This window comes from Diadema setosum, chromosome 18 (genome assembly GCF_964275005.1).
Source record: "Diadema setosum chromosome 18, eeDiaSeto1, whole genome shotgun sequence".
Taxonomy (NCBI): Eukaryota; Metazoa; Echinodermata; class Echinoidea; order Diadematoida; family Diadematidae; genus Diadema; species Diadema setosum.
The window spans coordinates 29,938,109-29,951,627 of NC_092702.1; the positions used below are offsets into that span (position 1 = coordinate 29,938,109).

A 13,519-nucleotide genomic window follows, 5' to 3' on the forward strand; every position below is an offset into this window, starting at 1 on the left:
TTATAGAGATCCAACATCTAAGTAATAATTAAGTATGGTTGACTTTGTCACAGAATTTGAAATGCAGGCCCTGGTTTCTGAGGGAAAAAAAGTATGAGCTCGTCTTGAGGTTATGATGAATTCTGCAATCTTATGATCATATCAGAACAAGTGACTTAACTGATGAATGCATGAAAATGAAGAAAAAGAATAACAACACTGGGTAGTATTTTCTTTTCAACTTGAAGAACATAAATATACCAATTCATACATGCAGTATATGCTGAAGTCAAGGAATGATTAATTTGGATGTCTTCCCTGCCAATAACACTGTGAGATTTAGGCACATCATTAAGACCAGACATTCACAGACTGGTAATATTCCTCATAAATTGCTGCTCATCCTTGTAAAACAAGGCCTTAAAAACATGAGTCCTTGTGTGTATGTCGACAGCAACACGCCGAATACTTTCAGTGTGAGAACGTCAGTCCCTGTTTCAACCATATGTTGTGCTCAGTGTTAATTTCAATCACCTCATGCAACAGCAGATTCCTCTTAAATTAGAAGCATACTAGAGTGAAACTTCATGTTGTGTTCATGTGGAGTTTAGTAACTTAAGGGAAATCATGCAGACAATAGAATGGTACAAATTTAATTAAAATTGGACAGAATTGAAGAAAGATATGGAATGTCTAAATTTTATGGGTTTTTATCTAACAGTTATAATATAGGCTGTAACCACACTTGCAAATTGAAAGACCCAACAATGTCATCTTGTAATGTACAACTCTCTCATTAGTTTGGAGATGCAACGATGTCATCTTGTAACGTACAACTCTCTCATTAGTTTGAAGAAAGGAGATAGCAAAACAAGTGCTTTTAGTCAATAATGGAACAAATGTAACACCTTCCCTAAAAGTTTCCATTGCCCTGGGTTGTTACAAGATCACAGTAGTTTGATATCATAAACCACAAATCCATATTAATTGCATATGAAAAACTTAAATTTAGAGAGGTTTTGTGTAGAGGTCACATTGGAGATTTATATAGTGATGACATCAACATATACCTCCTCCATGTTGTGTATAATGGTTGTTCCTTTAAAGGACAAGTTCACCTTCATAAACATAAGGATTGAGAGAATGCAGCAATATTAGTAGAACACATCAGTGAAAGTTTGAGGAAAATTGGACAATCGATGCAAAAGTTATGAATTTTTAAAATTTTTGTGTTGGAACTGCTGGATGAGGAGACTACTACAGCTTGTGATGTCATATGAGTACAACAGTATAAAGAAAATTCAACATATTTTCACTTTTTTTTCGTATAATAAAAGAGCTTTTGACTTGCCTCTTTCTGAAGGCAGGGGGAATAATATTACCCATAACATATGTCAGTAGAGAGTCAAGGAAATGTGTACTTTTGTCAAAAGATAAAATTTTGTGAAATTCTCTTTGTATTTTCCTTATATTGTTGTACACATGTGACATCGTACACTGCGGTAGTCTTCTCATCCAGCGGTGACTGCACAAAATCTTCAAAAATTCATAACTTTTGAACGGATTGTCCAATTTTCCTCAGGCTTTCAATGATGTGTTCTACTAATATTGCTACATTTTCTCAATCCTTATATTTATGAAGGTGAACTTGTCCTTTAATATCACGCTTTTATGAAAACATGTAAAACCTGAATATCCTTTATTTGAAGACACATTTTAATATGAACTACTTCTACATGTCTGTTCATCTGATTTCACACTATTCATTGAGCTCATGCGGCCTGAACATCTGTATGGAATCGAATTTCGCTGTAGATGCAATTCTTGTAACTGAAGATTTTCTTACACTGAAAGAAACAAAGCCAGCATGTTTCAAGCAGGTTCGATGACATACCGTCTGGGTGTTGGGCTGTATTGCATCATCAAGGAAATCTTACAGTAGTAGAATCTGTGAAAAGTGCACTTTTTGGGGCATTTTCTCGTTTCCATTTTAGTCTTCTTCTTCTTCTTCATCTTCGTGTATGGCGTGATGTGCCTGGTTGCTGTGGTGAAAGTGGTATGAGTGGGTAGATAAGACAAATCGGCTCCAAGGATACATTACAGGCATGCTTTAAAAAAGAACAAACCAAATGCTCTTATATACAGCACATTTGGAATGCACTGATCGAAAGTAGCTCAATTTTTTTTTCTTTTTTTCCCCAGTAGGATGTACGTGGTATTACTGGTATTACGGCTCAGCTTGGCATCTAATAATAGTATCATTTCATGTGAAATCACGTGTCTGTTTGAGTGAAAGAGCTGAATAAAACAGTGCAGCTTTTGTAAGCACGGAAAATGGCATTGCTCTTAAAGGGAAGGTAAACCCAAAGAACAATGTGGATTGAGTGAAAGCAGCAACATAGTAGAACACATCAGTGAAAGTTTGAGGAAAATCGGACAATCGATGCAAAAGTTATGAATTTTTAAAGTTTTGGTGTTGGAACCACTGGAGGAGGAGACTACTAGAGGATATGACGTATGAGTGGACAACAATACAAAGAAAATATAAAGGAAATTCAACAAAAATTCACTTTTCTAGAATTATGAAAGAGCAATGGACCAACCGCTTTCAGAAAGCAGGGGGAATAATTGCTACCCTTAACATATGTCAACATCAAGTTGATGGAATTTGTAATTTTTATGAAAAATGGATTTTTGCAGAATTTTCTTTATATTTTCTTGGTATTGTTGTCCACTCATACGTCATAACCTCTAGTAGTCTCCTCATCCAGCGGTTCCAACATCAAAACTTTAAAAATTCATAACTTTTGCATCGATTGTCCGATTTTCTTCAAACTTTCACTGATGTGTTCTACTAATGTTGTTGCTTTCACTCAATCCACATTGCTCTTGGGGTTTATCTTCCCTTTAAACCAATGTGTACCACAATACCAGCCGACAAAAAAAAAATATAGATGGGTTGAAATTCTGTCAGAATGTGTTTTAGGAAAGAAAATCCTGCGTTCATATGTAAATGGACCTGGTTATATAAATTTAGGACACAGTTTACGTATTTTCCATTGGTTGGCTGTGTGAATAACAATTGCTGTACTAGAGATGAGATAGTAGTGTTTGAAACACTCCTATCTCAGTCCTATTTTGTGTTTACTCCTGTGCGTTTTGTCTGTTTGTTGCTCTGTCTTTCCAGTTGGCTTCCAGACTTTTTTCCTGTGTTAAATTTCTAGTAATGTTCTTCTCCGTAGGGGGGTCCACATCCCAGAAGCTTTGTCTTTTTGAGTGGGTCCTTCCATTTTTTGAATTTTTTTTTTTCCCTAGCTGATCGATTCAGTTTTCATGCAAATGTTGTAATTATCGTAAGGCTCCACAATCATTGCATACTCTTTTCATTTCACATAGTTTTACTTACCTTATTTTCTGTTACCAAAGAAAGTAATGTCTGTATATTTTGTTGAAAAATCAAATTAAAAGAATGAATTGAAATTGAATTGATGTAATTTCATGATTTATCGTGCACATTATGTGTAGACATCTGTGTGCGATTTTCCCATGGTGCCTCTTTGGATGAAATTCCTAGATTTTGAGTAGCATTCTGTATAATTATGTGTCTTCAATTAGTAGGGCCATAGACCAATGATTATGTTATTTGTATAATTTCATATGCTCTTTTTCAGCCCATATTTGCCTTCTACATACAGAAAGATTCTTTGTCTGTGTAACCTCTCTCTTTTGTAGCCAGGGTATGTACGGAAGTGATTAACAATTCATCTGCTGTAATTTCACTTTGTGGTATGTTCCCATAGAATGGCTGTCTGGTATGCTGCTCGGTCATGGCCAAGTGCCACAGTGGTGGTGCCCCGCTCATCAACGCCGCCGAGGCGACGGGAAAGACGTGCATACACTTGGCGGCAGCGGCTGGCTACCACGAAATCCTGCTGGAGTTTGCTCAGCTACCGCATGCTGACTTTGAGGCTTTGGATCCCGATGAGAGGTAGTAACCTCTTTTGCTTTTCTTTATTCTCTACCCTCTCATTCTTTGTTCACTTATGATGAATGTATATGACTTAGTGTGTGACTGAGTGCTGGCGCTAAGCTCAAATGAACATCCCTGAGGTTGCTATGAGTGGACCTTCTATTGTCAAGAGGTGAAAACTGTCTTACCTCCCCTTGATCACAAATGCATCGGAAAGAAAACTTTGAAGGCAGTCTTCTCAAAACGCTGATTTCTTAAACCACTCAACATGGTCTCATAAAATCATCAATATCTTCGCAGCCGATTACTTTTATGAGTTGTGTTATATATGAAATTGAAGTGGAAGAATATGTCATGTCATTTTAAGAAAATAGACCTCCATCGACTTTCAGATCCTTTTGTTGTAGCAGGTCACAAATGTTTCTTTCTTTTTTTCTTTTTAAGGGCTCCAACTACAAGCACACTTGCTTTTCAGGAATTCTGGCCCTTAATGTTATGTTATTCTTCTCTGTTATGACTTTTATATTGTTTTATATTTTGCAAATTAATCGAATGGAATAAATTTTCTGATGAGGGAATGGAATTGGGAGGATTCTCTGAAAGTCATCTCATCTGTTGTGTTATATCTGATTAATGTAATCTCTAGTGTCTCTGCCTTTAGATTCCTCATTGTGAATTCCTTGCCAATGTCTTATATGCCTACTTTTAGAGTTACCTATCTGTCTATCTATATATAATACACACACATATGTATACAGATAGATAGATAGATATATAGATAGATGGATATATTATATATATATATATATATATATATATATATATATATATTTACTACAAGATTGCATGAACATTGCAGAAATGGCCTCAAAGAAAGAGAAACAATTAAGCATGGTGTGTGCATGCTGTCTTGTCATTTAAAAGAGTACATACTGTAAATATGTTGCATTTGGAGATGGATTGCCAAAGACTTTAAGAATATTCAATGTTTTGGAATATCGTGAGTGTCATGCGGTATGAAAATCTGTCCAAAATCTCTCATAGCTAGTTCGTTTAATTCACGTGAATTGTATGTGTGATACATAGTCATTTCCTTAGGTGTTTGGTGTGTCATGAGTGAGAGAAGATATTGCTGCAAGGATTTTCAGAGCACAAAAGTTTACATTATACATTAAGTCAGCATCTACAATGTAACTATGCCATATCATGTAGTATATCAATAATGTATATTGTGTAAACCAATTTTGAGTATAAAATGTGAAATGTAAAATGTGAAATGTAAAATGTGAGCTCTCAAGAAATGTATACTATAAAAGTGTTTTTTTGTTGTTTTTTTGGTGCCTTTCACGTGACCAGAAAGTAGCGAGAAAATGGAAGCACGTGGATATTTATGCTTGTTATATGAACCACCATATGTTAATGTCTTGATTCCACAAAATCAAAAACATGCAAAATTTATCTTACTCAGTAAATGCAAAAATTTCTAGTGGAAAAATATCACTTTTGAGTAGTTGATACAAAAGATACTGCAGTAAAGGTATAAATCTAAGGGAAAAGAAATGAGAAATAAGCGAAAGCAAAGGACAGAGTGGCAGGGAGAAATATAAGGAAGAGGAGAGGGATGGCTGTGAGGATTGGAGGATCAAGAAGGGGGGCAAAGTAAGGTGGAGGGGGACATGAGGAAGGGGTGTGGACAGCTAGGAGAAGGTCATCTGGAAGAACAAGGAAGGGAATAGGAGGAGTAGAGGATTTGGTGTTTGTTATATCATTATCCATGGATGTTTTCATTCATTCTCATAGGACCCCTCTTCACTGGGCAGCAGTCAAAGGTCACCTGAACTGTGTGAAGGTGCTACTGGACTTAGGTGTGTGCTTCAATCCTGTGGACCTCGACGGAGGCACCCCACTCCAGTACAGCATGCAGGCGGGCAAGGACAATGTCATGAAATTCCTCCAGGAAATGGAGAGGAAGCTGGAGCAGGGCAACCAAAAGGGGGGCGAGGGGGAGAAAAGGGATGGCAGAGTGGCGGATGCGGGGGATGAGAGGACGTTGGAATCGAGCAGGGAAGGGGCGAAGGACGGCACCAAGAAGAAGCGGTTTGGCTTCTTCACCAGCTGGCTGGACAAGAGGAGGAATGCCAAACTAAGGAGTGGGAGCTGGGACAAGAAGCAGAATTCAGTGCAGGAGGATCTAGGTGGACAGGGTGTGTCACAGGAGGAGCACACTATGGATAAATCAAACAGTGAGGACCAGACTGCTGAAGGGGCAGTTGGGTTTGATGCCATGTCGGGCGATTCACCTCAGACGGAAGATGGCGTGGTAACAGTGGGAACTCTGAAGGATGGGATGAACTTTGGCATCCCTGTGAACAATAAGACCGGTACGCAGGTGCACAGACGCACCGACCACGACACGCTGCTTGCCGGCACGGATGAGCAAATGCTGCAAAGGAATGTTGGTGGGAACCTGCACCATGCTCTGTCTGAGCCGTACATCAGTGACCTCTCCCCCTCCTCCTCCATGAAGTCTGGAGGCTTCTTGGATAGTCTCTCTCTCAGTCCCAGTATGGACCAGTCCCCCATCACCTACACGTCCACGGCACTGCACAATCACAAGCAAGACAGTCTAAATACTGAGTCTGGTGCAAAGACTGGAGCAGCACGGCCCGGAGAGACTGGCTCCGCCCTTCTCGTCAAACCATTCTACCGGGACCTACCGAATGCAGAGGTACTGCAGCGACAGGCCAAAGAGATTCTAGAAGCACAAAATAGGGTTGGAGGTAAGGGCTCCATTTTTTGTTATCATGGTTAGGCAGTCAAAATACGCTTCTGCTTTCTTTCTCTTGAGCTCTAGGAGAAGAAACATACAAATGACAATTGACACTGCTGCATACAGTATTATCGCTTTCTTTCATCCTTTTTTTAATGTCCATTCTGAGAATAATCAAACCGAATAGAACTTGTGACACATGTCGGGCTTTAATAAGCATGCATCCATATGCAAGTAGTGCATTTGTGGAAGGTTGACTGGAAAAGCCACCTAGTGTATACTTGTACATAACATGATGAAACTAATTTGTTGTCATCTCATTTCAGCCACATCCAATCTACAGCAGCTGAAAGCTGGAGGGTCAGGCGGCCGGACTCTGTCCAGCTTGGATGGTCACTCAGCTGTGGCCCTCCGGCCAAACAGCCCCAAGCTCGCTCCAATCATCACCAAACCGAAAATACCAGGTGTGGATAATATTGAAACAGATTAATGGACATATGGTAGGATAGGTTTGTGTTGGATAGATTAAATGATGTGGATGAATTAATCAATAAACAGCTTTCCAGATTGATGGATAGAAGATTGCTTTGATGTCAAACTGAGGGACAATCAGCCTGATCAGAAGTGGTGGATAGGCCTATTGTCAGAAGAAAAAAGAAAGAAAAAAAAACTGGAACATGAAAATGCTGTAATGATAACAGTGAATGTTAAGTGATAAATTTGTACAGTTTTGACAGGAATTGTGACATAATCAGATTTTTGGAAAAAATGTGCTGGTTCAAAATAAGTCACGTTGTCATCAGCAAAGTAGTAAGAATCAGAAAGCAATGATAATGCCTACCACCTCTTCCTCTGAGACGGGAAATAGCTGCTTTTATTGAATTACTGTTTGCTCGTTGCAGCAAATACAGACATTGCATGTAAATGTGTGGATAATTTCAGTGTTTTTCTTGGTTTGGTACCCAGAGTCCTTTGCAGGGGGTTCAGCAGCAGTGGCCGCCGGTAGCAACAAGCAGAGGTCATCTTCACTCACAGTGGAAACATGGGAGTAAGTTGAGCAGTCCTGAGATTCATCCGTAGAGACTGCAACTCTCCAGGCTGGATAATCTTCACTTTAAAGGGGCATAGTCCCGGTAGTATAGATGGCGCTGTTCATGATACTGCCGATCACCATTAGCATTGATACGAAGGTTACCGAAGTTGAGCTGTCATCAAGAGTAAAGTGCGTAGGTGTGCCTTTGTTGTCTTCTTTGCGCATCGCGCAGTCTGTAGTAATGCCAGGGTGCGTGCATATGTGCTTGTTATTATGACATCACAAAAGAAGTTTCCTTAAGCTGTCATCCTCCTCAGCCGAATCATGAGCCGAACTGTGATCGGACCACTGACTACAGTGAATCGGACTTCTTCGGACTCGGGAAAGTGGGCCAAAGCGTAAGCGCCAAAGAGAAGTCGATAGTGTAGGTCTCTATAGGAAACTTGCGCCATGCGCCCGCGTACACATTTGACTAAAACACCGGGACCATGCACCTTTAACCCATTGAGGACAGGCTGATTTCCCACAGACACTTGCCTGAGTATACTTGGGACTCGTCTTCAGCGGGTTAAGAGATAATGCTGGGGGTTGGAGTCTCTATCTGGATTCACAGCTCCTATAGCAGTTTATGTGTACTCACCATGCTGTATATAAAACCCCCCAACAAGTGATAACCTATCTTTTAATACAGATAGAACAAAAATATAGATAGTTGTATTGGTTCTTTTTTACATAGTGTTCATACAGCTTGTCAACTGTTTGTAGTTTGAATGCTATGTATGTGTGCAACATACATGCTAAGATTGTATTTGTGAGATCGCTACTGCTGATCTACATTTCAACAAACTTGTCAGAAAAAGGAAACCTTAGGATTTGAAGCTGTCATCTACTGCTTTCTGGGCAGCAACACTACCACCAGGCTATTCCTGGTTGATGGCAGTGACCCCTCTGAATTAGTAAACACCTTTTTCACTCAATAAGCCATGTTAGCATTTGACTATTTAACATAATAATGTCGGAATTTTGGAGCCTGGGCATTTGTTCCAGTTTCATCTAATAAATTTTACCTAATAGTCCCACCTTTAATTATGATCACTTTGTTTTACTTTGTTTTTAGCTCACCTGAGCCAAAGGCTCAAGTGAGCTATTGCGATCGCCCTTCGTCCGGTGTCCGTCGTGCGTCGTGCGTCGTCCGTCGTGCGTCGTGCGTCGTCCGTCGTGCGTCGTGCGTAAACTTTTTACATTTTCATCTTCTTCTTGGAAACCCCAAGACCGATTTTCATCAAACTTGGCAGGTAGCATCCCTAGGGGGTTAGGAACTCAATTTGTTAAAATGGGCACCATGCCCCACCCAGGGGGCCCCAGGGGGCCCCCAATCCCCCCAAATTAAGGAATCTTAAAAAAATTTGGGCCCTTATTGTACATTTTCATCTTCTTCCTGAAAACCTCAATTCATCAAAATCTCAATTTATCAAAATGGGCACCATGCCCCACCCAGAGGGCCCCAGGGGGCCCCCAATCCCCCCCAAATTAAGGAATCTTAAAAAAATTTGGGCCCTTATTGTACATTTTCATCTTCTTCTTGAGAATGCCTGGTCAAATTTTAGTAGAGCTGTGAATAATTTAGATTAGTGACTGCGTGAAAGGTGAACTTGCGATACTCAGGTGAGCGCTAGACCCGCGGGTCTCTTGTTGGATGTCTCAGCCATACCAAAACTGATTTTCATCAAATAAACTTTGAATACCTCTTAGAATAGTATGCTCTGTATTATTTCATAAGTAGTTTCTTGGTATCTCGCAAAAAGTTAAAAGCCCAATCCTTGCCTCCACCAATACTTTACCATCCCTTTAACTAGCTTGAAGTATAAAGCAATGGATTTTGCAAAAGAAAAACATCCAGTCTTTGCTCGAGGTTGACATTCCTGTGTCTTTATTTCATCTATTCTAGCAATTACTGGAGAGAAATCAAAGATACCAACTTCAGGCAGCGTCCTGATGTTCTTGAACCCATTCAGCACACACTTGTTGGTAAGCAAACTCTCTACTTTGTGTGAAGGATTTTAATTTTTTTTGAACTTTTGCTGGAACCTGTGTCAAAGAAAGAATTTACATGACAATTTATATACAAATAAATATGAGAATTGTAAGGTCGTAACATCATCACATCAATTTAATTGCACGTATTTCCTCTCATTTGTTCGTTTATTCATAAAATTTTCCACAAATTTCATTATTGCCATGTACCTATACACGAAACAGAAATAAACATGTGAAGATTTGATGTATGATGACATAAATGGTATCTCGGGGTACCAAATAAAAATCAGCCATTTTGTTGAAATATTTATGACTATGTACATGCACACACAGTGCATGCATTTTTCTCTGGCTGTCCTCGAGTGGACGTGAGGTGGTGCTACACAACGCGGTAACCCGGGTTACTACAGTACCCCGGGATAACGCGTGATGCATCATATAGAGAATGAATAGTATGTGACCGGTTTTGATATTCTATGAAAACAATTAGAATGTTGAAATTCCATGACTTTGTTATTTTTTTTTTCCATTGAAAACTTTTTGGTTGTTTTAATTATACCCCCGCCAAACGAAGTTTGAAGGGGGTATATAGGAATCAGCGGACGGTCGGGTGGTCGGGCGGTCGGGCGGTCGGTCGGGCGGTCGGTCGGTCGGGCGGTCGGGCGGTCGGTCGGTCGGGCGGTCGGTCGGGCGGTCGGTCCGTTGCAAATCTTGCGTCGCGAACTACTTCCTCAGTTTTCCACCGATTCCCATAAAACTTGGCACAGATGTGTGCCTTGGGTTGTAGATGTGCAAGACGTATTTTTTGACAGTACCCAAAAGTACGTTGCCATGGTAACGGCATATTATGGGCAAAAATGGGTACAAATCTTGCGTCGCGAACTCCTCCCACAGTTTTTGATCATTTTTTATGAAATTAGGTACAGATGTTCATCTGAATATGTTAATGTGCAAGACACATATTTCCGCAGTGGCAAAAAGTGCGTTGCCATGGTAACGGCATGTTATTGGTAAAATATAGGGCAAAATGCTTCATGGCAAAACTGCTTCATCAGTGTTCTTCCAATTCTCATGGAATTCATATTGAATGTTTGTCTTAGGATATAGGTCAGCATGACACATTTCTTGACAGTGACAAAAAGTATGTTGCCATGGTAACAGCTCACATATAATGAGCCAAAATGATGGAAAATTTTGTGTTGCAAACTACTTCCTCAGTTTTTGCCCAATTTCCATGAAACTTGGTACAGATGTGTGCCTTTGGTTGTAGATTTGCAAGACGCATTTTTCGACAGTACCCGAAAGTACGTTGCCATGGTAACGGCATATTAATGGCAGAAGATCAAGGAAAGATCTTGCAGATTTAACTACTTCCTCAGTTTTTTGACCAAAGCTTATGAAATGTTGTTTTGACCAAAGCTTATGAAATGTTGTTTGGCGGGGGTATAACCAGTCGCTGTAGCGACATTTCTAGTTATACTCTGACTCCTGTCTTTTAGAGTCAATTTGAATATGGTGGACTGTCACTTGAAGTTATCAAAATATGCACACACACTTTGGTGCACTCACACAAATGACAAATATTATTCAGAAATTGATATTTCATCTGCAGTAATTTCATATCTTGTTAAGATTGTGAAATAGGTAAATAAAGTTGATACACTGAGAAAGTTTGTTGTAGTTATTTGTCTGTGATATGAATCTAATTATGATCACAGCAATATTAACTTCATCATTACTGAATTTTCAGTCATATACGTGTATTTCTCATTTTGATTTGCTAATGTTTTGTTAAATCTTTTTTTTTCTTCTGTATCATGCAGAAAAGTCAAAGAAGAAGAGGAAAAAGAAACCTCAGAAACCACCAAATGTCTTAATGGAACAAGGGCCCTTTGATATAGGCAAGTATTTATATGTTTGGGAATGGACCTGCCTTAAAATTCAATTCATTTGACTTCATTTTAACTCTTTTTCATTTGTCAGCCATACAACTGAAAATGCAACCTTATTGAGTACACTATGACCATCACAATGGTGGGAATATGAATAAATTTTCACATAATTGTATTATAATAGAATCAACATGTTATGGAAAGAAATATGAACTACTCAAAAGTAATGTTTGACATATATATTTCCCTCTTCTGTGTTAGGGATTTGAAATGCTAATGCAAGATCAATCTCATTCTGTAACAATATTCATCTGATGTTTATTTGCGTTAGTGAAACTGTTCAGGTGTGATTTAGTTACACTTTTGATCTGTAAACTCTTGGTCTCAATCTAAAGAATACATTTCGTTTTATAACTTTGTGCTTGATGTACAACAGTGCCAGATTTGATTTGTCTTTGAGCCTGAATTCGATAGCAATTACACAAGGATTTAGTCTGGAGGCCAAATGAAGTCTCAGTGCAGGGGAAAACTGCAGTCTGTGTATATAGCTGAAAAATCATGCATACAAATTCTTATGAGTTATGTTGAATGAAAACCAACTTCTAGGCCAGCTAGCATACATACCAATAACACAAGATCAGTTTTGAATGTTTTACTGTAAACTGTTGTTTTGTTTTTTTCATACACAGAAAACAGAGCAACTGGGGCATCAGCCAAACATCAGGAGCTAATCAGCTAGCCTTAAACCTACCACCAAAAATTGTGTAGAAAAGATGTGCATTGTAAACAATTGTAAACTACATGGTGCAGAACTGGACTTTGGAAAGTTGTCTCTGCGAATGGCATAGTGCAGTTGTTATGGTGGTGTTTTGAAATGTATTGTATGTTCACAGATACTTTGAGATGAACACATGTACCAGAGGCAGATGCAGGAATGCCATAAGGGGGGGGGGGGGAGATGCAGAGCAGTTTATTTACCACTTTCTTGTTTCCTCTAAGCACAATACAATCGGCAGACAAAGATGGTTTCTTTAAAATGAAAAGAACAAAAATCATTAAAGGGGGCATGCACTCAAGCCCTTTTGAACTTTTTCTTTTTGTTTCTTTTATGAAAAAAAGAAAAGAAAAGAAAATTAAAGGTGGGAGTGCACCCAGTGCTCCCCTTCCTTGATCCGTGACTGTGTACTCATAGAGGAATATTTTTCAGAAAGTCTGGAAACTTCTGCTTTTAAACTTATTTGTGTTGTTAATCTTTCCATGCTGTCCAAATCTCTGGAGTATAACATGAAAATTACAAGATTTTTTTTTTCCAATTCCATGAATCCCCCACACCTTTCTTTAAAGGACAAGTCCACCTTCATAGACATGTGGGTTGAGTGAATGCAGCTATATTAGTAGAACACATCAGTGAGAGTTTGAGGAAAATTGGACAATCTGTTCAAAAGTTATGGATTTTTGAAGTTTCTGCTCAGTCACGGCTGGATGAGAAGACTACTACAGCTTGTGATGTCACATGTGTACAATGATATAAAGAAAGAATAAAGAAAATTCAACATATTGTCACTTTTCTCGCATAGCAAAAGAACACTTGATTTCTCTCTTTCAGAAGGCAGGGGGTATATTACCCATAACATGCATCAGTAACAAGTTGAAGAAATGTGCGCTTTATTCAAAAACTAAAGTTTTGTGAAATTCTCTTTTTATTTTCCTTATATCGTTGTACGCATGTGACATCACACACTGTAGTAGTCTTCTCATCCAGCAGTGACTGCGCAGATATGGCATAGTGCAGTTGTTATGGTGGTGTTTTGAAATGTATTGTATGTTCACAGATACTT

At 39.1% G+C, this 13,519-nt stretch overlaps 1 protein-coding gene across 1 annotated transcript in view; it reads left to right on the plus strand.

The window, feature by feature from the left end:
• The window catches only part of LOC140241441 (uncharacterized), a 56,977-nt gene extending 44,557 nt beyond the window's left edge, over nt 1-12,420 (plus strand). Inside the window, exons 6-12 of the mRNA XM_072321170.1 lie at nt 3,780-3,967; nt 5,750-6,729; nt 7,046-7,183; nt 7,686-7,767; nt 9,701-9,780; nt 11,613-11,690; nt 12,371-12,420. Of these exons, the coding sequence (XP_072177271.1) occupies nt 3,780-3,967; nt 5,750-6,729; nt 7,046-7,183; nt 7,686-7,767; nt 9,701-9,780; nt 11,613-11,690; nt 12,371-12,420 (1,596 nt within the window). The remainder of the gene's footprint in view (nt 1-3,779; nt 3,968-5,749; nt 6,730-7,045; nt 7,184-7,685; nt 7,768-9,700; nt 9,781-11,612; nt 11,691-12,370) is intronic.
• Nucleotides 12,421-13,519: the final 1,099 nt, after the last annotated feature.